The sequence below is a fragment of the Acanthisitta chloris genome, unplaced genomic scaffold, assembly GCF_000695815.1.
Source record: "Acanthisitta chloris isolate BGI_N310 unplaced genomic scaffold, ASM69581v1 scaffold2166, whole genome shotgun sequence".
In the NCBI taxonomy this organism is placed as follows: Eukaryota; Metazoa; Chordata; class Aves; order Passeriformes; family Acanthisittidae; genus Acanthisitta; species Acanthisitta chloris.
The window spans coordinates 73,662-100,060 of NW_008677438.1; the positions used below are offsets into that span (position 1 = coordinate 73,662).

A 26,399-nucleotide genomic window follows, 5' to 3' on the forward strand; every position below is an offset into this window, starting at 1 on the left:
TTTAGGTTCTGAAAGAATTTGGTACATCCTGAGGTGGTAGACAATATCTTGGAGAGATGATGTATGAATGTGTGGGTGACAGTAACTTTATACTGTTGCCTCACTTTCTGGGCATACTGAAGCTTGTTCAAGGAGGTTGGGATGAAGGGTAGACACAGTACTATTGCAAACAACCCTATGCAAATGTAGCAACGATGACTGAAATTAGCTGACATGCCACATAACCCTGTCTCCTTTGTGGAAAGATCAAAATGTCTATTAAACCTGTGCATACCTCACATAGACAATCCTGCATGAAGACAGTTGCTAGTAATACATAAACCTAGAATATGACCTCTGCAGTAAAAGCTAAACCTGCAATCAGAAGAAAAAAATGAATCAAAAGACTAGTAAAAACCACATGGATCTGATACTTTCCTCCCCCTTGGCAAGATCTCTGTGTTTGTTTGCAATAGGAACATGATACTGGCAGTAACTGGAGGGGCTACAAAACCACAACAGAACCACAGCAAATGACAGCTCTTGGTTCTGTGCTCTGCAGACTGGTGATACACCCTCCAATGTTATAGCACATTACCTAAAGGTAAAACATTTGGCACAAGCAGTGTGCTAAAGAGCCATTAAAATAAGGAACAGAACATATACACCATTTTTTCCTTGTGAAGAATGAGCTTGAAGGTGAAAGCAAAGGCAACAGATGTCCTTTGGCTTATAAAGATTGGTATTGTAGATGTCTAAGGTTTCATCTTCTATTGGAAGCGCAGGAGACAAGAACAGATAACAACTACAAATGTCTGCTTATAACTTAATTCAAGAACATCAAGCAGCAAGTAATTTTAGAGTGTACTTTAAAAATCAAAATGGAGCCAAAAATTCCTCCAAAACCCTCACAGGTTCATTGAGATATTACATATTACCTTACATATCCCACTTAACTACATGAACACAACTGCACACTAGTTCCAGATAACCAAAGAGAGTGAATTTGACTTGAGAGTTAGAAAAAAATCTGACTGACCTTTTCAGATAAAAATAGTCATAAATACTTCTATGCCTGTGAGATCTACAGCAGTGATTTTCCCAAGGTGTATTTGAGAGTAGGAAATACAATTATCCTTCAAGGCAGTAAAATACACTGAAAATCTACAACTCCAAATCCAGATCTGATATAGGCTTCAGTAGGTCATGCAAAAAATTATTACATATATCGCATTTCTCTAACATAAGGTCCCTGAAAAACCTAAGCATTAGAAGCAAGCTTATTACTGCAAATGTTCTAATGCTAAAACTATACCAAAACCTGTTTACAGGCTCATAGAATGTGAGGATATGAATGTGCTAACCACACCTGCTTCCAGTTACACTGATATATGCATAATGTGTGTGCAAAGCAGTTAACAGCATGGTCCCAAACTCTTGCCACCAGGAGCACCATAGATGCTTCACTCTTACAGAACATGGTGGAAACATAGTGTTCACACAGCACAGGGGTGAAGTCAAACGCTGCAGACTTGAGGACAATCTTCTCCCTGACTCACACAGCCACCTATTACTAAGGTCAGCAAGGAATCAGATGCAGTCTACATTCAGGCATATGAAAAAATTATAAACAGGCCACTTTTACTCATTTTCATCAACATCAAAGGAGTGCTTAATCATAGCAAGAGAGAATTGGGCTGTAAATAAACTGAAACCTCCATGAACAGGTGATTCCATTCTTTCCTTTGTCTTTGAAGATATCAAAATTCAGGTTTTAACTTCTAAAAAATGAAATCCTGAATTTCAGCCATAGACCTCATGGAATACACGTTTGGCCTTGCCCAGTAATAAAGGTGTGCTTTGACTTGTGGCTGTCATGAAAAAAAAAATCTCCATAAGCAATTTCATAAAACAGGAGCTATGTCAGCTACCAAAGAGAAATGTGTTGAGTAGCAGATGACAGACCAATAACTATTGGGACCAAAAGAAGCAAAATGAATCCCAAAGGTGGATTTTGTTCCTAGGTGCGAGGACAATTGACTCAGAAACCTGTACTCCTAAAAGCTTAGAATTCAGCAAAGCACAGAGGCCAATTTCTAAAGAATAACTTCCCCTTGCCCCCATCACGAATGGCGCAAAGGCCAAGTAGAATTACCTGCATTCAAGGTGGAAATCTAAGCCTACATATAGCTTTGCAGAAGTTATACCTTTAAATCACTGGGGTACAGGGCTTAAGGAATAATCAGCAGCTTAAAACTAGACACAGTTTTAAACCCCCTTGAAGTTCAAGTACTTCAAAGGTACCACACCACCGTATGCCTTCCTGGCAGAACTGTTAGGCTTTGTTCTTATCTCAAAAAAACCAAACCACCTTAAAAAAACCCAAAACAACCCAAACCCCAACCTACTTTATTTCACCAGGTAAAGAAACACATCCATATGAAAGCACAAGCTAACAATGTCATTCACTATGCATCAACAGCATGAGACAAAACATCCTACAGGAGGAAAAAACCCTGTATTTCTGGAGTGCCTTACTTACAAAAATTACCTTTAATGAAACAAAGAACTTCAAAAAAATCAGTTTGCAGGAACCTGACACCATTGCTTTAAAGAAACAGTATAGCCACTGGATGAAGAAAATCACTGCTAAGTACAATTAAGTTTTGACTCGTGTTTGTGGAGCTGTGCTGACTTCAGAGGCACTCTGCCCCAACACAGATACTTAAATACACATACAGCTCACTGTGGGATCATGACTGACACACACTTCTCGCTAGAAGGCAAACAAACAAGAATGCTTTTCCCAGGGAAGAAAAAATGTAAACTCTAAAATCATGAGCTCAGATCTAGGGCTCCCTTTACAGAAAGCTGTTGCACATTAACAAACAGCAGAAACATTAACAGACCTGTAAAACACCACCACCAAAATATACTTGGCTATCACTTAATTAAACAGCAGCAGCACTTCTTTCAGAAAATCATATTTTTCAAAGAATGACTCTCAGCTTGTGCAAGTGAGCTGCTAATGAAAGCCAGACAGAGATTGTGTTAATATCAGAGAGGTGGTTGAAAAAAATCAGGTTAATGTAACAACTACACATCGTAATAATTAACTCTAAGTTTCTGGCCTTGAGACATCAAAGCAAGAGGTTCACATGCAATAAGCAAAGCCAAAACAGAGACTGTATATAAATGAGTGATTACAAGCAAATAGTAAAACCTGAAACTGCCAAAGTTTCTTCTCTGAAGAATCACTACCTAAATCATTACCTAAAACTCTGCTGCTGTGTCAACTGCTGTTAGTTTTACGTTTACTGATTTTTAAAAATAAATAGTTTTCGCCTCTTTTCCCTCAAAACCCTTTCAGAAACCCCTTCCCGCAGTTTGCCTTTTGTAATTCATCTCCACTCAGAAGCCATCTGCTCCTTTCCTCACACACACATGCTGTACACACTCCAAAACAAACACAATGCAGAATCAAACAGCGTGATCTGACTTTTTTTGCAAGGTCTGCTCGAGCTGGAGCAGCTCCCTCCCATCCCATTCCATCCCTCCCACTTCCTGCCTCCTCTCTTCCCCCTTCACTGGGGTTTGCTGGGAAGCAGCATGCTCTGGCTTCCAAGGGCAGGGCTCCAGAGGGCCCAAGTTCTCATCCTGCACTCAAGCACAAAAAAGGCAGAAGGGATTCAGCAAAATCACATTTTGCACGTTCACCGCGACCAAGATCAAGTGATGCCCACCTGCAGGAGAAGATCCCTCTGCTCTCCACATACCCCAAGACCATCATGTTCTGAAACAGAACTTTGGGCCGGCTCAGCAGAACCATTTGCAGACTGGGACTCTGGCAAAACAGACAACTGAAAGGGTATAGTGATAAATGCTTCCAGTTGCTCAGCTTTTATCCATACACCTGAAGTCCTTTACCAGGCTAGTCAGCATCTTTCAGAGAGGAAGAATAACACAGGAACCCAAAGGATTTGCCCAGCACCACCTAGCAGGGCAGTAAGAGAAAAACAAATCCTAAATTATAGATCACTGTTTTGATTCACTGCCCTCTTTGTGCTTCTTGACAGCTTTCCATGTACCATGCCAAATGGGAGGTTAGTGATGTTCTTGTCAGGAACACACAGGAGAGAAGAAGAAAGCCCTGAAGCTGGCAAGGGGCAGGAACAGTGGCGACTACCCATAGGGAGAAGGCAGGAAGGCAGACAAAGGGAGCAGGAGCACCTTCAGCATTCACACCACTGCCAGAAGCCCTGACATTTATAGGAGCAAAGAAACAGGCAATGCCCTGGGAGAGGATGTTTGCAGGGACACCAACACCAACCGCAAAGTGCTGTGCCCAGGAAGGGTTTGACGCAAGCAACGGTTGAATTGTCATGACAAGCACAAGAACAACTCTTAGAATAATCAAAAGGAGAGATCACAAACAAGGTGGTGTTCAAGCACATACAAATGCTCCCATGGAGAAAGAGGCATTTAGTGTGAAGCAGTTTCTCAAGCAACTTTCCTGTTTACTTAGTGCTCCTCACTAGACTGCTTATCTGCTAAAGGTAATCAGAGTGAGAGTATGCTCAGGCACCTGTTCCTACACAGACATGTGCTAAAATGTCTGTTTCAGCATAGAAATCAGTCGTGGAAATACCATGCTCTCAGCATGACAGCATTGCTGCAGGGATGCAATTTGGAAGGATGTTACAACTGTCTCAGTCATCTGGCATATTCTCAAAGGACTAGGTCTACCTGCCCCCAGACTGCAGCAACAGAAGCATTTTCACTGCAGCTCTTTGGGATGCTTCTGTCACAGGTTGCCTGCTCTGTCAAAAAAACTGCCTAATTGCTACACTTTAAGAAGTGAAAAGTGTGACATCAACTTTGCTGAGAAATGCTTTATGATCCATTGAAAAACACACAAAGTAAAAGTCAAGGTTTGTATTGTCAGAAAAGGACTTTGTAATTTCCACTTTGAGTCTAAGCCTATAAACACTACAGCAGGTGACACATTCTGCTTCTCACAGAAGAGTTAAAGGATACTCAGACAAAAGTTTTTCCATAGTTAACCTGTTTCTATTCAAAGCAAATCTAATAAAGGAAAATTGCCAGACCCAGTATTAATATATGACATAGCTACACATAAACACACAAACCACAGTACAAAAACAATAAGGGGTAAAATTCTCAAAGGATTTGCAGCCTGGCTGCTTAATGAATGATTTGGTTCAATGGGCAAGCAAAACCAAACACACACACACAGTCTTACAAATGCCTGAGTATTTGGACTAAGCTCAGCCACTCAGAGACCACATTCACAGCTCAAAGTCCAAAAAGTGAATGGAAAAGGTCACAGGGTGCTTCTATACCTTGAAAACAACACAATAGCTCTCAAAGTGTCACTCTGGATTCAACAACGTAAAGCATGTACCTTTATCTTCAGCTACTGATCTATGACTGAAAAGTCTTGCAAATGCATCTATTGCATTTTTTTTCCTTCCAGTAAGCCCTGCTTTTCCAGTAAGATGTGGCTTATTTCAATCAATAGGCCACAGTGCCTTTCCTGTTACAGGATGCAAGAGATCATTAAGAAGGCAGAAAAAATTTAGGAAGATGCAGCACAATGTACTTCTCTCATCATAATTTCATCCAGACAAATTAGGTAGTCAGCATCTCCAAGATGACAGCTTTGAGAAGCACCTGGAGATGCCAGAGATTATCACAGCATCTCTGCTGAGCACATAACAGCCAGTATTACTACACAGCACTCAGGAGACAAGAGAAGAGAACAGAAGGGAGCTTCAGTCAATCGAGTGGAATTAGCAAGTTTAAATTTGACTCGAACATTCATTTGCTTCTGTGACAAATGCTATGTGATCTTTGATGACAACTCAGTACTGACTCCCAGGTTCAGGCCATTGAGAAGAAAGACCACTGCACATAAAAGTGACTCGCACCAACATCTCATGATCTCCCATTCAAACACTGATCCCATCCACCCCTGATCCGCTTATGAGATCTGCAGAGATCACAGCACAGGGGAGGCCACAGTTGTTACACATTTTTAGAAGAGCAGTGAAAAGCTATTGCCCAGTGAGCTTCACTCACTGTAATAACCTTTACTAACAACTTGTGGTAGACATTAGTCCACCTCAGTGAGCGAGGCACAAAGCCCTCAAAAAGGCAATGCTGTAACAAAACAAGCCCAGAACACCACCTCAACCACATGCCAGCATTGATTCCTCATTTCCTGTCCAAATCCTGAGAGCTGTTAGCTTTGGCAGACATTAGGAAACACTGCTACCAGCATATTACTCACTGAACGGGGGCAAGGGGAATTGTAGCTTCTTACAAACAAGAGTGACTCTCCCTTAAATCAGGTAAGTATGAAGTTATTCCTAGTGAAGGATAAGTAAGAAGCTAATGATGGTTATTAATAGCCCTTAAAGCTATCAGTTCATCTGAGTTAAATGCAAGAGTAATAATCCCTTTATGACCTTCCTTGTTTTCACTGGGGAAATGGACAAACTTTCATGAAACCTGCTGTAAACCTCAGATTTCAGCTACTTTGAATCTGGAAAAGCAGCTAATTTTTCTAACTAGTACACATATCACTGAGGACTCAGACCAGAAGTAGGAGACAAAGATTTTCTTCTTACCATCTCTTGAAATTGAATAGGATTTTTGCCACAGACCTCCACAGGTATTGAAATCTGCCAGGAGGCATATTTCAATTGGAGATACTGGGTTGTAATGATAAAAGTGATAAGGATTTCTTGCTGTTCTTCACTGCTAGTCACAAATCACTAGCCCAGAAAACTTGCTCTTGTAGCCAGGAAAACTATTAATAAAACCATGCCTTAACCTGAAATACACAAGCTACATCTTGACCAGAACCATGGAAGATAAAAAATAAGGCATCTGTACTGTTCAGATTGAGAGTGCTTCCTCTGCACTTCTACTGCAACTGTGGATAATTAAACATACCCACAATCATAAAAGATAACAGAACACATTATAAAGCATGTTCTGGGGAATAGGATGACTACTGATTTTTCAGACTGATGAAGTTCTCTCTCTGAGCACACTGGTACTTCATTTTTTGTTGCTGTGTGTCTTGAGCCTTTCCTCCAAAAGACTTATTACAATGCAAGATATAGGTACAGACAAGCCAAAGGTCTAGTTTAAAATGGCAAGAATGGAAGCAGGACAAAATTTCATCTGCTAGTTGACACTCTACATTTATTCACCTTGGCTTTAGCCAGAGCTTGTTGATTAACAGGGAAGATACGCACATGAGTCTGCTCAATCTACAAAACACACTCCTGACAAAGTACTTGGTCTAAGTTTGGTATTACAAAACAAGCCTACATATTTATCTTTGAAGTAGTACTATTGGTTTTGATTGTGGTTTGGGGTTTGCTTGATTTTGTTCAGATTGGCAAGTGGCTTTGTACAACTCAAAATATTGTAAGAACATGGTGTAGTTTGCGGTGCTTATTATTTCTGCACAGAAGAGGTAAGGAATTTACTATTCTTATGACATAGTAAAGGTAAGGTAAGAAAGTCATGGCACTTGGATCAAACTGTGAAATGTTGTACTGGCTTCTGAAAAATTGTTTTATGCTTTTGCAGACATAAGTGAGAACTGACTAGACCATCCACAACACAACGAAATAACTGCAAGCTCAGCACGTTTGCTCAACACAGGATCATACTCACTTTGCATGCTGCTCTTTGTCTTGGAGTGGGTGCTATTTCCACAGAAAAGAGGCAGTTTGAAGTGATTAAAACATGACAAGGATAATCTAGAATTTCTTTTCTCTTGCATCCCATCTCCCCTTTACTGTCTTCTTTAAGTATAAGCAAAACTCAGAGTCATGGCCAGTGGGTCCTGATGGCACCCAACAGCTGACAGGGACTCTGACTAGCAAATAGCCTTGAACATCCCAACTGATGCAATACTGAAAATTTAACTGGATTGGTCAAAGTCAGCACATTACCAATCTGACTGCCCTCCAGCTCATTCATTAGATCCAGCATTAGAGGTTAACACCACAAGAAATGCAGTTTGCAAGAGCAGGGAAGAGCATACAAGCGCCAGGCTGTGGCTCGTGTGCACAGGAGCAGCCACAGTGTCAGCACAGCTGTGCCCCAAGGACAGCAGGCAGTTCACCCAGAGCTCCAGCTGTTCCAGTTGTAGTTTTGGCAGAATGCAGGACACTGGGGGGGATGAATGAATATGCTGACAGAGACAGGAAGGACAAGACTTGCGAAACATGAAGTGTTTCCAGGTTAGCCTAATCTATTGCTTGCATGATCTAACTTTCTCTGCAATATGGCACATATTTAAACAAGTATTCTGTTCTGTTTCTAACATCCTAAGGCATGAAAATAAAACAACAACATGGCAAGGCAAACAATAATCAGCATTTCAACTAGTCACCATGAAGGAAACACAGGGGAGATTTGTCAACACTGAAGTCACTGTGTCAGAAATGAAAAATATGTTTAAGAAAGTTGGGACTCCCACTTCTGGGCTCACTGCATGGTCAGAGGAACCACAAGTGGTTCTGATCTGCCTCCGAATCTCCATCAGCCTAGGGCAGGGCAATAAATTCACAGCACTGCCCCACATTTGGTTTCACTCCCTCAGCACATACAGTTTCTATAGGGGACCACAGGGAAGAAATGGCAGAGCCCTCTTACATAAAGAGGTGCGCAGACAGCAAGTATGTGTGACAGGTGGGAAGTGAGAGATTCCAGCAGACTCCTGAGACAAGGTGCTTTATGGATTTAGAGCACCTCCTCTGTGAAAATAACTTCTTGCCTAGTTCTGGCAACCAAAAAGCAGCAGTGTGCCAGCCTAATTAATTACTGGCTTAAGAATCTGAAGGCCTGAATCCATTTTAGAATGTTACTAAGAAGACCACCAAAAAACACAACAATGGGACAATTTATTTCTACTGACTCACCAGTGACTTTGGTAGGCGCAATCAGGACAGCTGACAGGGGAGAAGGGTAGTCAGGGCAAATGATCCCAGGAAATCAGAAGCAACTCTTTTACCCTACTCAGTCTTGGTGAATCCCTTTCTGTAACATGACAGTGCCTTTCTAGTCCCTCATACTTAAGCTATGCCCTATCTGTAATCAGCATCACCCTAGATCTCCTCAGAATCAACCACTGCTGAGCACCCTACAAAGCAAACCCTGCAGTTGTGCCATAATGTGAATGTTCTCTTGACCTGATTTTGTGTAAAAGCTAAAAAAACACAAAGAGGTTTCTGTGGAACTGACAGAGTGTAAAATTCAATGCAGTACAGTGTACACTAAAGCATGATGCACATTAAGGTCTTTGGGCCAGCTCACAGATACAGTCCAGGCATAATGTTGACACATAAAGACTAGATACAGTATGCAATTAAAAACTGTTAAGTAGCTATTAATTGGATTCTGTTGGACTTACTAATTAGATACGTCAGCTATTTTTGCATTCCAGTCCTCATTAACACCACAACAAGACCTCAGATTGATTCCACTCACACACATGCTCCCAAGAATACAAATTACATTCCATAAAGCAGTACAGTACCTACACATATGGACGTATACATCCTTCCTTGTGATATTCCAGTTACTATACACAACTACTACATGCTACCAAGAGCAAAGGAAAACAGGATGCATGGCCACATAGAGGGGTTCACATCCCATATCATTTTTCATTAAATACACCTGTAACAGTTTCCATGACGACTGTACTGGAGCCGTCATCCAAATCCCTATCTGCCTTGAATTCTTATGCAAAACAGAAGGTTGTAGCTTGCATTTTGCAGAAGTTACTCAACAACAATCTCTAGAATTTTGCAGCCAGCTGGTTTAAAATACCAAACATGAGAATAAAGATAATTTGGTAGCATTCATCCTCACTAAAAGCAGCAGTCATGCAAGGAGTTGGGGCCTTGGAACAGAATCAGGTCTGATTTGATAACCCCTATCATTTTAGGCTTTGATAATTTCCTGTGAATATCAAGCATATCTGACAGTACCTGTTCCTCTTTGTCTTTGGTCTTGCTCCTGGAGACTCTGGAAGAGGTAACATCCTGAGCTGGAATGACAGAGATTTGATGCAGTGGCATGTTCATCACACCGCCTTGTTTGGTCCTATCATTTACAGGAAGGAGGCTTGAAGGCAGTGCTCATTCAGTGCCATTGTCAGGCCTCGCAACTAAAAAATAAAAATATTAAGATGATGTTAAAGTAGCTTGAAATGCAATTGCTTCTAAACCAAACCAAAGCTAAGCCACCCATTGCACCAAGATGCATCTCTTATTTTCTCTCTGGATTCTGAACAGGAGAGAGTTTTGTGTGCTCATTGGGTGAGAAAAGACACAGAAGTTTTAAACAACTTTAACTAGACAGATGAGAGCACAGTTTATGCAAAATGAATAAATAAATTATCAGTTCTTAAAGTGTTCTGAGAGCTGAGCTAGAGGGTAGGGATCATGCTCAAGTCTGTTTGGGTAGTGAGAAGGAGGAAGAGCAGCTCCCCAAGCTGAGCGGCAGGAACACACTACCTGGAGGTGCAAAGAGCAAAGCAGTTTCCTAAACTGCCAATCCCCACCAGGGGCTGCCTCAGGCATCATCCTGAATCAGACTGAACACTGCAGCTTTGGCTATAAACAGGTAGTAAGTACCCTGTACTTGGCTCTTGTCATTGATATCAACACGTACCAGTTGGCAATAGGAAGATGTTGTCACGTGAGCTGTTCCTTTCTTAAGGCTATTAGAGATTAATATAATCAAAATCCCTTACTAGGGATTGTGAATTCATTGGACTACACACACTTTATCCTTCTTTTACTAGTACAACAGGGAAGCATTACACACGGGAAAGATACCGATAGATGCAAATTAGCCAAAATTGACAATGCTAATCTGAAAGGCAGGCATAATTAGCCATACCTTTCATAGATCACTGAAGTTATGTTAAATAAAAAGCTTTTTAAAACATAGAGGATAGTGGAGTGTTTATTCAGAACGTAACTTGCCGCAAATGAGACACAATCAATTGTGTTTAAAGAAAGGATTAAAGGGGAATTAACACAGCAGGGACTGTATTAAACAAGGCAACTGAATGATGCACTGTTGTTCTGTTTCCACAACATACCAACTTTTTGTTTGGTTGATTTTGAACCTGTGAAAGCAGGAATCAGAGACTGGCTAGATGCCCTGTATATTATGATGCTTAACAATTTGCAAGTAGCACAGCTTAGCACTGAGTGCATACCCTGAACTCGCTTTGCACACATTATTTATTGAATGTTTAACTGGAAGTTGTAAAGACAGGCCAAGCTTTCTAGGATTTTGATCCTGCAAAAGATGCTAGTCTGGTTCTATTTCCATTAGACTCCACAGGAGTACTCCAGTTGGGTAAAATGAAAATAAGATCAAGTATTTTGACTGCTTTTGATTAAGGAACAGAAAAAATTACATATCCCAAGGCACTCTATATGGAGAATGATAGTTCACTATCCTCTTTGCACTGAGGGGGAAAGAAAAAAATCATAGGTCATGAGCAAAACCACAAATGCATGCAATGCCTGCTGCATCTCAATCACACACTCCATTTGCTGGATGATGCTATTTGCCCACTCAAGTGCTCAGCCAAATTCAAAAGCTTTACTGACACGTGGTCAGGATTTATATTACTTCCATAGATGCCAAGACAGATGCATCATAAAGCATGCATGAAAGCTCTGATGGCCAATGTCATGAGCAAAACCACAAATGCATGCAATGCCTGCTGCATCTCAATCACACACTCCATTTGCTGGATGATGCTATTTGCCCACTCAAGTGCTCAGCCAAATTCAAAAGCTTTACTGACACGTGGTCAGGATTTATATTACTTCCATAGATGCCAAGACAGATGCATCATAAAGCATGCATGAAAGCTCTGATGGCCAATGTTTCTGTAACTTTCAGGCATCACTTATTTCAAAAATAAAACATATCTGTGTGCAAAAACAAGCAACAACAAGGACACTTCCTCACTGCAGGACAAAGGGAAATATGGGACTTACCAGCACTATCTAATCTCAGCATAAAGAGAAAACACAGAACCTCCCCAGGTCCTCCTTAATTACATCATCTAAAGGAGCCAAGTCAAAGGAGATATGAACATGGGCTGAGACTGGAATATCAAACTGCAAGAAGGCCAGCAGAAAGGGGAAATATTTTCCCAAGAAAACATAGGGAAATGAGCTCTAGAGAACATTAAACTTAAATGAAACCATGCCAGTTAACATGTTCTGTGCTACTGCCAGCAATAGTTGAGCAAAAGGGAAGCAGTCGGACCCTGCTCTATCTCCCCCCTCAAAAAGGGTTCCGGGCTTGCAGGCAACAACAAGTTATGACTGTAAAGAGAACAAGGAAAATTATTAGAAAACACAGTTAGCCCCCTCTGATGATAGCAAACAAGTCAAACCAGTTTTTCTGCAGGTACTTCGAGGACAGCTCATGTTAAAATTCTTTGAAAGAGCTCGAGCAGCAGATACAATCCAACTGGGTATTCAGAGATGATGTGCAGCAGCCCTCCTCTGGTAAAGCAGCCTGGCAGACACTCTAATAAAGCCTGTCTTTGTTCAAGGGTGGCTTAGAAAAAGCTGTAAACTAAACCCAGATGCCACACTGTAGCATCCCCAATCTGCAGGGTCCCTAACAACCACACACTCAAAGTCTTGTCTGTATCAACCCAAAGCAGGTTAACTCCACAGTGCTAATTAAAGGATAAAGTTACATGAATCAATGGACCATCTGCAGTACCAAGTACAAACAGAGAAGGATGCCAGAAAAGCAATGCCACTCAACACAAAGCTGCAACAAGCTCCACAGGACATATTCCACAACTAAATTAATTCCACATGCTACCTGATTCAGAGGTGAGGAGCTGGGCACCTGCCAAGAGGGATCCAGACTTGAAGTGCATCAAACCAGGGGCCTGCCAAAAAGGAAGAAATGCTAAGGCAAGGGGAACTGCTCCTAGATATTCCCTTCTCTGCAGGATTCCAGTTAGATGTTCAGGCCATACCTCACACAAAAAAAAGGTTCCTCGTTACTACAGCACCTCCATCCAACAGCTGAGTACACTTGCTCAGGAAGTAGCAGATAAGGGCTCAGCTTCCTCCTGCCGTTGTATTTTATTTGGTTCATAAACCACACATGCAAGGGAAGTCCCATGATCACTGCTGTAACTGCTGTTCTATTCGTGGAGAAAGGACTTTCCAGATTCTTTTTGCCTCGAAAGTTGAAGCAATAATGGGGTGGTAGGAAAGGGGGAGAGAAGGTACATGCACCAACTAGGTCCCATAGGCAGGGTGGTCATCTGAAAACAGAGAGATCCTATTCTCCTCCTGCCTCCACGGTTGTTCACAGATCATTCACTGTGGCAAAATACTTTAAGAAAATTTCTCTTAGGAGTTAGTGAATTCAGCAAATTATCACAACAATTTTCATAGTTGGACTCTACATAGAGATTTCCTTACTCATGCTTCCAATAGCCAGTAAGTCACAAATACAGACTACTGCTCTTGTCCGGAGAGACATCCTTCAAACCTGGCTGGGGCACATGGGAATGCCAAGACAGAGGAGAGCTTAAAGCTCTACTGTTACTCTTATCTCTAGCCATGCTGGTTCCTAAAAATGGATTTCAGCCATACTGCTATTGCAGAAAGCTCTCAAAAACAAATACCATTTCAAAAGACAAGAGGTCAAAATCCTGGCTGCAAAGCCCACAGGAGATCTTAGCTCAATGAAGCCAAGATCCCACCCACACAGGCAGTTCAGTTTTGCTTTCTGCAGGACAGGCAAAACAGTAACTAAAAATGCTCCCAGGCACCTGAAGCCACATCAGCTGAGTCCTCACTACATTCCTAAAACCATGAAGCTGCAGCAAGAACAGTCAGATTTAGAGGAAATGAGACAGTCTCTGAAGGTAGCTGACAAGTACAAAAGAAAGAAAAAGCATGCACATGACTTGGGCCTGATGGCTGGGGCATTCCCCTAAGAAGTAAATCTGACAGCAACAGAAGCAGAAAATTAGGTTCTTGTGGGTTATCAGCATCAAGTACATGAGAAGGGACAACCAACAACAGGTAACCTCACTATAAGAGAAGTAGGTGGGAGACCACTGGAAAACCCCACTTCCATCATCCACCCTGTCAGGATCTCAGTTTCCCAAGTGACAATAAGAACACACATCAGACATGAGATGAACCAAATGGTCTGTAAATTGCTGGATTGTTACAGTGAGAAGTGCCACTGAAGAACTCAGATGGAAGTCATCCCTCACCTGGCACCTACTGCAGCTTCTCTGCCCATTACACATTCTGAAATAAAAGCCAATCTGCCTTTTTCCAAGGATTCCCTGCTGGACTGGGGCAAGTAAGCATAAATCATGATTTCCTGTCTGTGGTTTGGTATCTACTGGAATCTAAAAACATGCAGTATGAACAGCAGATTTTATTAGGTCATTTACACTTCACAAAGTCCACCATATTCCCTTGCTACACGGCACATGCTGGAGAACTTCAGCTGAACCTCTGGAGCTGTAATGGCACCACTGTCTGCAGGTGTACACAAGCCTTACCAAAAGAAATGCATCCTGAGGATGCATGTAGGTGTGTACACATGCTTTGCATTATTCATAGAAGGGAAAAAATACAGCAGTCAAATATGTCAGTTGCTTTCCTATTTAAAGTACAATAGGTATTCTGGATTATAAAAGAATCTGGGTTTGAGTACGAAAGACATGCCCTGGAAACTGTGGCAGAAGCAAGATTATAGTCACCAACAGAAGGAAACTGGATTGTGAGTCATTCCGGTCTGCTCCAAGGTTTCTAATGCTTTTCTTCAACTGCCCTAGCCCCCAGTCATGACCATGAGCTGCATCACATAGGTCAGTGGTCTGATAATCTCTTGCAGGGTGGGCAGGTAAAAATAAAGCAACAGATCATTGATGTCCAGATAACCCAGTCATTGAAGACATTGCTGTGACAATCCAGCCATGGAATAGATCAGTCTGCAGACTTCAGGGGACTTTCCAGATGCAGGCTGCAAACTGCTGCCCTGAGACTTTGTGCATCACTGCTGTGAGCTCTGGTCCTCTGAAACTTCCCCTCTATGCAGCGCAAAACCTGACCAACCCAAACAGGAATGCAAACCCTCTGAAGAAACATCTGACTGCTGCTAGATGGTGTAACATCTTTATCGCTTGGCTTTCTCCTAATAATACTTGAAATAGTCTAATAATGCAGATTTGCAATCTGTTTTTCTGCTGCAGGTCTTGATGTGAAATCCCAAAGCCACATTTAAAAAAAAAGAATCATCCTTTGGTTTTAGGTTTTGTTGTTTGTACTGACGGTAACAGAAGTCCTTATCCAGTGACGAGCAAATTCCTGTGTGCATCTTAACTTTCTCTAGCTACTCCGACATTTCAGATGGATGCAGCTTATGCCTATTTTCTGTACACTAAATTTTCCATATTTGCAAATATTTCCAATCCTATTAACTTGCATTGGCTCCAGTTTGAAGCTTTTATTTTATTTTGAGCTTGTTCGGACTCTTCCCCTACTAATGTAGCTTATATAATACTTTTCTAGAGATGACAGATGTGCATTTTCAAAAAGAGGATCCTGCATCTGCCTTTCATTTTGGTTTACTGTAGCTTAATCAGTACTTTGTTAACAGCATTATTTAAGAGATGTTATCAAGCCTCATGCGCTCCACATGCATTTGTTAACTTGACAAACAAATCTAATCAAGAGAGCTTAAGGGAGAGGAACTAACACTTCCTTCCCTGCCATACCTTTCACATTTCAGGGTTAATACAACATTAGAAGTGAAAAGAACCCTTGTACTCAGACCAGGAAGATATAATTCTGGATTACTGCTATTTACAGCTATGCCTCTGCCCATGTATCTTGCACTGTTTACTATCTCAGCTGTAACTTCTCCCTTTATTATCTCGGTTCCTTCTTTCTTCCACCTGCTAATGTCCTAAAAATAATCAGCTTCAAGACTCAAAAACATTTTTCTTCTAATATTTTTCTTAAATATTGAGTAGCTGAAATCAAAATAAAGGCTTGGAAAGGGGACAAGAGATTTTTCTGCAAGTTACCTGTGTTCCCTTTGAAAGCTTCTCAATACACAGGTATAGACTACACACAACACAGAGAAATAGAGGTTTCTCCCAGGTCTGACTGATTCCTCTCAGAATAAGAATACAATTATTTTTATGACTATAACACAACTAGACAAGCTGTTAAACTACAGAATCAATAAATAATGGTCTCAGAGCTCTTAACCTCTTCCCTTGACTTCAATGGAAGCCGAGCAGGATTTGCACCTCTGAAAAACAGGTTCCTTAAAAACTGTGCCCTTCAAATCAAATCAGCTGATAAGGAGAATTATGAACTAGCTTGGTAGTGATTCAGGTAAAATAAATGTCACTTCCCTCTGTTCCAATAAAACAGTAATACAGACATTCCAGTCCCCTGAGAAACAAATTACTTTTGTCTGCTGATGCTACTAACAGCAACTTAACTGCATCAGAAGCATCAGTGATTGTTACTGATGTCCTGTGGAAAGAATAAAGCAACTGGTGCTCCACACACACGTGGGCAGTAAGTTCCTGCTACAGAGGCAAAACTTCTTTAACTACATCAGTGGTCTCCTAGGAAATACATGTATTTCAGTAACTCCCCTTGTATATTTGTTGATGACACAGTCCATAACAACATCAGCAACAATCCCTGGGACAGTCTCTAACTATAACAAGCAATAAGAAACAGAGGTAAAGCAGGAGTTTTGTTCTTTACGCTGGGAAGCCCTAACAGTGGAGGCCTGGAAGAGGTCACCAGCCATGGCTGCTGTTTTCTCAGCCAGCAAGTTGCTCTACCTGCTCCACCGAATTCCCAAATCTGTTTGCATAAGGGGGTGCCATTCATTCTTTTCCCTTGATGATCTTCATTTCACCTCCCCCCTTCACATTATACACATCTTCCTGTCCTGACGTGCTTCTGAACAGAGCAGGTCTGGCACATGAATCACACTGCAAGCTGTGAGTATTTACAGCTTTGCTGCAAGCAGGATGTAATATCACAGCATATTTGGGACTTGCCTTGTTATCACTCTTAGCCATGATCCCATCAACTCCCAGAATGAGTAGTGACTGGCTCCCTAAGAATTAACACCCCTCTCCAGAAGAGGCATTCTTCCCCCCAGTTTGGCACTGAAGACACTCTGCAGAGCAAAAATTAGGCTCTTAAATCACACGGCTCTAAATTTTTCTTAAAGATATGTAATATGACTTGCTTCTTCATAACATTCCTTGTCAGAGAACATGCCACAGTACCATGCCTATTGCTCCAGTTTTTGACAAAAGATGTTTTGTGCTCTTCATTGCATGTACAAAAGCAATACACAGCAGTAACCCACATGGATTCTGTCACAGTGTGCACACAGGTGATGCAGTGATCAATGCATCTTTTCCTTGCTAACCCACAGAAAGTTACAGGGAACAGTGGTGAGGTTTCATGCAACCTGAAATTCTTAAACTAAAGGAAAAGGATAAAAGGCCAGACTATTGTGAACACAGGTTTGGCAAGGGCCCACTAAGTGCTGCAGTTGGTTGACTGCAACTGCAGATCACCCTGCAATCAGCACAGAACGGTCCACTTTACCAGATACAAAAACCACTCCCCTCATCCCTATTCATGGGTGAAAGCCAAACCCCACAAAACTGTGACATGCCAGGGAAAGACAGCAAGTGATATCAAGGACAAGGTAACACCTCAGACCCCAAGAGTAACAGCAAATCTATTGGGAAAAACACCCACATGATTATTGTGATTTGGCAAAATGCTTCACATAATGACTGATTTTTTTACAAGAAAAAGTGTTAATGAAGATTACAATCAAATGGCAAAAGAGACACACTAATACATGTATAGACCAGTGAGAGAAATTTGCACCATCATATATTTGCAGGCAAATTTCTAGTCCAGCACACAAGTCCACATGATATAATGTAATACCTATGGGTAATTTATGATCACTTCCCATTCTCCATTATAATCTTTTGGGGGTTTAACTTTACATCAGTTCTAAAATTCAACAAGCAATTGCTCTGTATTTTTATCTTCAAAATTAACAAAGACTATTAAAAAATGCCTAAGTTTACATCGAAGACAATGAAAGCCTGAGTTTCTCAAACAGTATAAATGTTTACAATGCAAGATAGTGATGAAACAAAACAATCTCATCATTGTTCAGTGAGGACATTGCTCACATTCTGTATTGTAGAGATAACAATGATGCATTTTTAGGGAAATTCTGTTCTATATCACTTATTTTCCATTACATCAGAGACTAACAGTTGTAAAAGCCATTTACGAACAACAGGCGCCTAAGCAACATTCTTCACTGTTGTTTAACTGCTACCAGGCAAAGCATTCCTCTTAGGGCACAGTAAAAAGAATATACTATTGACTAAAGGATTCTGTGTTTTGAAGAAATACAAAATCATTCCTTCTTTGGGTGAATAAGGAATTTCTGAAGTGGCACACAATAATACATTTCTTGTCAATGAATTAGGAGTTAAATGTCAGGTAACTATTTACAGGTTCAAGTTACAACATGTCTTTGCTGTGGAAGTGTTGATAAAATCTGGATTTCTGGATCATTATAATAGACTTCTAAACTCTGAGGAAATAGCCATACACTACATTCTTTAGCACTTGTACAATGCAACTGCAGAGGCTAAAACTAATGTCTTCAAAAGCTCACATGTAGAGTAAAAACAGCAATGTACCAAGCATCCTGTACCTGATTCCTCTGCTAACTTGCATGATATCAGTGAGTTTGTTCTCAACCATAATTTCCCACATTTTAAAGCAATCTGAACTTCTGATGCAAAACTCGCTACTAGAAGTCATTTGATATATCCCAAATTTAAGTTTTAAACTCAGCGAAATACCATGGGTCATTAAAGTATAACAGATTCTGGTGATAACTTTTTATTGGGAAGTATACTCAGGCATTGTATGTCTCCTTTATGGCTTTATGTTTCCACCTTTTTTTCCATGCTGACATCATCTCTTTATGTGTGCCAATGTCCAACAAGAATCCCTTGTCCAGAAGGCAACGTGGAAAGGATCAGTACTGCAAGCTGCATGAGAACTTGTGCTCCAGGCAGAATAACATGCTGAGGGAGTCCACAGCCCCATGGACACAGATCCCATCTTGTATTTCAAGTATCACCAATACAGAGGTGTGCTCACTGGCTGTGGTTCAGGAAGGCAAATCATTTCAAGTTCTTCAGTTTAGTCACTTCTGTGCAATGGAAGGACAACAGTACTTCCCACCTCCAGGCTGCTTCAGCCACACAGATAGCTTCTGTGGGGGTGGTATTGTTCCGTATGGTGGCCACGTGCAGTACCTGGCACAACCAAGAGCACACACTGAAGTGCTGGAGTAAGACAAGCAAAAACAACCGTACACAGCTGAGTCACTCCTTCAGGTTCACACCTGCATCATCACCAAAAATTGTCAGATCTGGATTTGAGACAGCTGCTGCCAGACAAACATGGCATTGCTCATCAACTTCAGCATGAGTATTACGCTATGAAGAGTTTAAGAATCTCTGTGTCACAGCATTATCATTAAAAAGTAAAGCTATATAAAGCTTATAGACAGAGTTCAGGTCAGTGAAAGAACTGAATCCCCCCTCATGCCAGAACTGTAGCCTTTTTATGGGATATATTGGGTGGTTAAAAAGGCTGCACATGCTCATTGTATTGCATAGTTTAAAGGCCAGGCAACTGATTTCAGAAGGCTGACAAACAGCACAGCTTCCCATGCCAGTGCTGATGAGACACACTGGCAGTGGAGAAGCACCAGCACAGCTTCCTTTCCTTGGGGTGTTATTTCACACGAGCACACTGGCACGTGGATGTCGCTTCTGCCCATCTTTCCCCACAACAGTGCTCTGTGCCACCCGAAATGAAGGGACTGGCATTACTGAAACCCACAGACAAGGCATTCCTTACCACAGTCTATAAAGGGCCATTCATCCCCTCTGTATCTAAAATAGGCACTGGATGCAATCATGAAATGAATACATGACTGGATTCCTTTAAATTGCTGCCTTCTTACATGGACAAGAAACCAGTGGCCAGCAGTTGCATCCTCACCCATTGTCTTCGTTCTCAATTCAGCAATCAAGTGTTGACCCTTTCTGTCCCATCCAGGATTAGTCCCTTCATTTCTAAAAGTATTTAGAAATTTAGAGATTTTATGAGAACTTTCGAGGAACGGCACAAAACTCCACCAATCCATTCCTATGCAATTGCAAGGCCTGCATAGAATCCTATTAAATTAAATCCATCACAGCTGTCTATCACCAGAACTACAGCACTATTTCTCAAGTCCAGCTGTCATCTACTAGCTGCACATTGCAGTCGATCACAGCCAATTGCAGAAGACAGAGTGAAGCATATAGGTAAAGAAAAATTGTGTTTATTACTGAGAAACACAGAATTGCACAGGTCTGTTTCTTGCTGCTGGAGCAGAGGTTGACTTGTAGTGTCCCGTTGCCCTGCTCTTAAATGACTTCCAGTTTTTCCTCCAGCAGATGCTTCAAGTGATCTTCAAGTATCTAGTAAGGGTGAGGAGAGGCCAAGACCATTAGAAAGCAACATGCAGGAGGACAAAAGATGGTTTGGAAGGAACCTGGTGATAGCTGGAGCAATACAATGGAACAGATTCTGGGTTGCTGTTGCATATCCACAGGGCAAGTAAAAGAAGTTGTTACATGTAGCTCTCCAAACAATGAAACAAAACTCAGGATCACAGCTACAGCACTGATACCAATTGACATGTCATGTTTTTCAATCCAATCACATTTAGAAGTGGCTTTTCTGTCTTTTTCCCAAACAGATGCTCTCTGCTTTAAATTAGTTTAGACAGGAGCCAGTGAGATGAGTCAAGCACGCTAAACGAGGCCCATGCAACTCTGGTGCACATGAGCACTACTGTAAAACCTGAAATATTCACGAAGACAAAACCTGGAAAAAACAGCAGCTTTTACCAGGTATCTGTTGAAATTGGAAGCAAGAAATAAACTTTAATTATTTATTTATTAAGCTACAATCTCTTCAGTCCTTGAGGAGAACATACAGCTGGAGAAGGAGGCAAGCACTGAACCTGTTGAGGCCACATCAGATTTCTACATCAACTGCATCCTGAGCTGCAGAGAGAGAAAGCCACATAACTACATCCTACTCTCCTCCGTATTTTCCAGAACTCATGCCTGCTGACCATGTGGTTCCCTTCTCTAAGTAGTTACAATAATATTCAGGGACATTTGCTCTTCAAAGAGTAGATGAATAATTACTACAGACAAATAATTTGAACATCTGCTGAATTAGGCTAATGGAGAGATAAGGACATACTTCTTTATTAATGATTTTAAATGGCAAATGCAAGTTGGGTGTTTTTTTAATAGAAAAAAGAAAACTACTCCCTATTCCAAATGCAACAGATGTTAGAAAGTCAAGACAAAAATCTCCTCAGTTTTCTGCTCACTTAAAACAGTTGGCTTGTTCCGTTCCAGACAGTCCCATCTTTGGCACAGGCTCCCACACATGGGCTGTACAGCAGCATCAAGACAGTCATAAAGTATCCGAAGACTACAGATGACTTCTGCTATTTTTCAACTGACAGAGATCCACAAGTGACCAAAACAGTGCTGCTTTTCCCTTGCAGAGCCCAGTCATTCCCTTCAGCCTCTGGGTGCTATAGGAAGGAGCACTGTGCTCAGCAACAGGCACAGTCCCCTCAGAGCCATGAGTGACCTGGTGCCTGGCATGGTCCTTCCCTCTCTGAATGAGGCATAGAGCTTTGGTCCTGGAGGAAGTTACACCTCGTTTTACAGGGACACATGCTCTTCAGTGAGTGGTATTACCTGGTGGCATCACCATTATCTTTCAGAGAAATAATCGGATACAATTTCACATCACCCACATTTCCTGCAGAGTAAAGAGAAGTTTCACATCTCAGCAAGACCAGCTGATCTCTCACTGCCTCATTACAGAGGACAGTAGCCATCTAATTTAAGAAACAAAACCAAAAAGAGTCTAAAAAGTATTCAGCCCCCAGTCTTAGGAAATGTTAAATACCTTAGCTGAAAAGGCTCCCTCTTCCTTGCTGTGCTGCTTCTGCAGCAAAGCCAGGCAGCTGTCTTACAATGCTCAACCTGACAGCTCCAAGCAGGAAACAACAATATAACACATATAAATCTCCATTTCTATGCTCATGGATTGGGCTTTTTGGGGTGGGTGTGTGCTTTTAAATTAAAAAAATTATCTGGGAAGCAGATGGAGGGCATCATCTCTGCCTGAACAAAGAAGACACTGCTGGCAAAACTGCACCCTGTGGCATTTAGCTGGGGCAAAGACTCAGTGTGAACCCAGTGCAAAGTCAGCACCATCACAGTTAGAACACCTGGTCTTCCCCTGAAATTCCCTTCCCAAACACTGACTCTGTCCAGACTTTCCTGACTGGCATAACAGAGATAACACTTCAGTGTCTGATCTTGTCCTAGCTGCAGGTTATGAATACTTCTCTAATGAGAGACCACTGGTGGAATCAGAAGGTGGATTATTTTAGCAGTCATCTGAGCCGGAGCCACAGTCAGTTGTAAATTAGTCACTGCTTTTTCTTCTATACATTTCATACACCAACTTCCAACACAACATGTAGTATCTCTTCAAAAGCCACAATCTATCAGTCATCCTTGCAGGGAAAAGTGAAAAGAGGAAGCAGCTATCACACACACCCAAGAAGGGACTTCTTAACAAGTTTCTCGTTCAAAGCTTAGAAAGAATGGCCAGGGGAGATGAAAAGGTCTGGAAAGGCATGGCTGCCTTCACACACCAGTGGTGAAGGCATTTACAAGTTCAAGTAACCCATCCCTGTGACAGCTGTCATGTTGGAGCGGCATCTTTTATAGAAGGGGTCATAAAAGGCCCAGAGACAGCATACCATACTGTTTTACTGCTCACCAGGTTAAAGCAGGACTTAGCCTGCCAATGATTTTCTTCTTTTTTAGCACATTACAATAAAGGAAAGCTTGGCTTAGAAAACTTGACAACTCTCCTTGACTCAAAGGGGTTGCTGGAGACAGAGGATAAATGGCATCTCAGAACAGAGGTCTGTGCTGCAGTATGCCCATGTTACTGGCCTCGGTGGGATGTGCTGTGCACAGTCATACTGCTTTCCACTCCCATCCCCTGCTGACAAGAATTACTTTCAGACTTGAAACCAAACAGTTTCATCATCTTATTAAATTCCCTATTCCTGGCTCAGATGTCTCTCTTATGCATTAGTTAGATTACATCAACCACAGAGACCTGTCCATGAGCCACACAGGATACAGCTCAAAGACAGACAGTCAGCGATTGCATCATCAGCCATCTGAGTCTCTCCTCCCTTCTCCACAGAAGCATCAATGCAAACTATGTGACAAGGGATAAATATATGCTTTGTGGTGTCATGTGGAAAGGGAGATAATATCAAAGCATCAAGATCCAACTGGCAAACATACCTTCCTTAAGCGAAGCATCCACCCTGAAGCAGAACCATCCCTGCAGCTTCCTCCCACAACCTCTGCACGAGGCATGGACAGCAAAGACAGGCTAGGTCAAACTCATGTAGGTCTTACAAACCAGAGAGCCTTAATACAGCAAAAGAGGACTTGAAAAGGCAGCTGACAAACAGCCAACCAGCAGATGCCTGCAGGGCATCACAGCCCTACCAAGTCTGTGCAAGGCACCTGTTGTACTGCACAGTGAGAACATATCAACAAAAAAACTTCACAGTAGGTGATCAGAGACGGCTAAGACAGAGAGAACACGTCCCAGCTGACAAGTAGAGCTCAAGTACACAGAGAAAGCAAACAACCATAAAAAAAGTCTAACAGACAAAATTGAAGATCACAGCCAAGAATAAAATGCATGATGTATCTAATTCCCTTCCGATACAAAGAACTCATCCTGAGTCAGCTTCCTTGCCCTCAAGGCAGCTGGACCACACAATGCTATGCTTGCCAGGGTATCACTGACAGAGGAAAGTGAGTGAGAAATCTTATCTTGAATCACAAGCTGTTCAACAGCAGCTGAACTGGGATCCTTGTCTTGTGGTTGGAGAAGTTGGTATCAACACCACTAGTGAATAAAAGCCTAGGCCCAGCCCAGATACAAATGTCTTAGGGTCCCCAAAACACCATATACTGACCACAAGAGATCCCAGGAAGAAAACACCACCAAAAGACAGCAAAGCATACATCAGACCAACTCTGCTGCATTTGGCATGCAGATATAGAGGAGATGCTTCCACACTTCACTGTGAGCATCTCACATGCAGCCTCAGTGAGCAGGGATAAAATGCAAGGAGCACTTAGGCAACATTGGTATGAAGCATAGGGCTCTGGCAGGACATCTCCTGCTGCTTTGAAGCTGCAGTTCTAATCTATCACTTGCACATTGCCTCACTAGAAACAGCACCACACATTTCATTTAAGAAAGTAATCAGATGGATCAGGAGAGGTCAAAGAGGAATTATTTTGAACTTCTTGCCATTTGGAAAACACAAGAGAGTTGTGAACCACAACTTCCCAGTGATTTACCTGGAAAATATCACAGTGCAGTTTTCCTGCACTTCCAGGATGGCACATAAAAAGAATCTCATCTCTAAAAGGCCCTGGGAGCTGCAGAGCTCTGCAGGTGTACTAGAGCAGGACACTCTAACACCTGCCAATGTATATAGCAACTCATACAGAACAACATGGAGACCCTTCAAGCCTGGAAATTTTGTGATGAAAGGAACTTGGTGAGTATTTCTGCAACATTGGAAAGACTTAACTAGTGGTCTCAGTCAGAAATTATCCTCCCCTGCCAGTTCTTGACCCTAGGATGAAGAGTACAAAATAGCTGAACATCACTGTCACAAGAATCACACAAACAACATACATGTCTCACACAAAGGAACTGATAGAAGGCAATATAGTTTTCATGCCCAAAAGCAACAAGGTATTTCAAGGCTACAGCAGTAAAACACTAAATGCACTGGTGTTCTTATGCAGAGGACTGAAATTTGATCTCATTTTTATTGGCTTCTGCTTTGTTATGCCAAGAACAATGTTAAAACTCCCTTCTATCTTTTAATCAAACCTGCTCTTGTTTTTTGCTAATTCCCAAGATCAAGCCAGCCTGACAAGAACCCTGTAATTTTACAAGGGTGTCTCTCCTCCCTCCACCCCCTTATGTTATCAAACATTAATTCTGTGAAGAGTCTGATGCACTGTGCCAGCTTTAATTCAGTAGCAAACTTTTCCCCTCAGCTTTCAGAAGCCCTTGCAGTGGGAAAAGGCCATTCCATGGCAGAAAGATTAGCACAGTCTGATATCCTACAGTTTGGTAGCCTGTGGTTGCAGGTTTCATAAGGGACACTGACCCATGCAACTATCTTGTGTCTAAAAAGTTGATATCTCCACAGGTTTTGGCACAGGGTGAGGCTGCAGCTCTGGGTGGTGACATTGCAATTTAAATTCCCTTTCATTTAAAGTCCCAACAAATATGTGACATTCAGCCAACAGGTTCAGAAGCTACTGGCAGTGTGATTACAGAAGCCCACCTCCACATAGAGAGCAGGTTAAAAAAATTGAAAAAATAAATAACTAAAGCCCAAGAACTCTACAGAAACCAAGATGCAGACAACAACAGAGTTGCAGGAAACCAAGGTATGCATAGGTGAAGCAGCTTGAGCCAAAAAATAGAGGCCAGAAGCAGGAAAAAGACTCTGATTTCCTGTCTCTCACAAAATAACCCCTTTAGCTGCACATGAGCTTCCTCTTCTTTTTAAAGCTAAGCAGATTTTCCCTTCTCTTTGAAACAAGACAGCATTTAGTTCAGTATGCATTTATACTGTTTGGTATTAAAAAAACCCCTTTCATCTAGAGATCGTTTGCAATGACAGAGTAGCAGCTACACTGCAAATCTTCAGACTACCTAGTTTTTATGAACTGTATCTGTGCACTTACACACACACATACAGACACATTTTACAGAAGCAGCTTCAATCGTGCTAGAGAAAAAAACCACTAACAACAACGGTCCTGGCACTTCCAATTCAGATTTGGCAGGCAAGCTCAAAATGAAAATTATCCCAAAAGCCATGATAACAATCACATTTAAAAGGACAACATTTTAAATGCAGAACTTCAGAGGGAACTCACTTCATTTATCAGAAAGGAAGGAAAACCCACAGGTTACTGTTAACTTCAGAAAGAACCAGACACTTCCCAA

The 26,399-nt window shown here is 41.7% G+C and overlaps 1 protein-coding gene across 2 annotated transcripts in view; it reads right to left on the reverse strand.

Moving 5' to 3' along the window:
* MARCH8 (membrane-associated ring finger (C3HC4) 8, E3 ubiquitin protein ligase) overlaps positions 1 to 10,202 on the reverse strand; it is a 74,619-nt gene extending 64,417 nt beyond the window's left edge. Inside the window, exon 1 of one of the 2 annotated variants that reach the window (XM_009076490.1) lies at positions 10,023 to 10,202. In XM_009076490.1, coding sequence (XP_009074738.1) covers positions 10,023 to 10,118 — 96 coding nt within the window. In that variant the 5' untranslated portion in view covers positions 10,119 to 10,202. The remainder of the gene's footprint in view (positions 1 to 10,022) is intronic. The other variant, XM_009076489.1, reaches the window with a different exon arrangement.
* Positions 10,203 to 26,399: the final 16,197 nt, after the last annotated feature.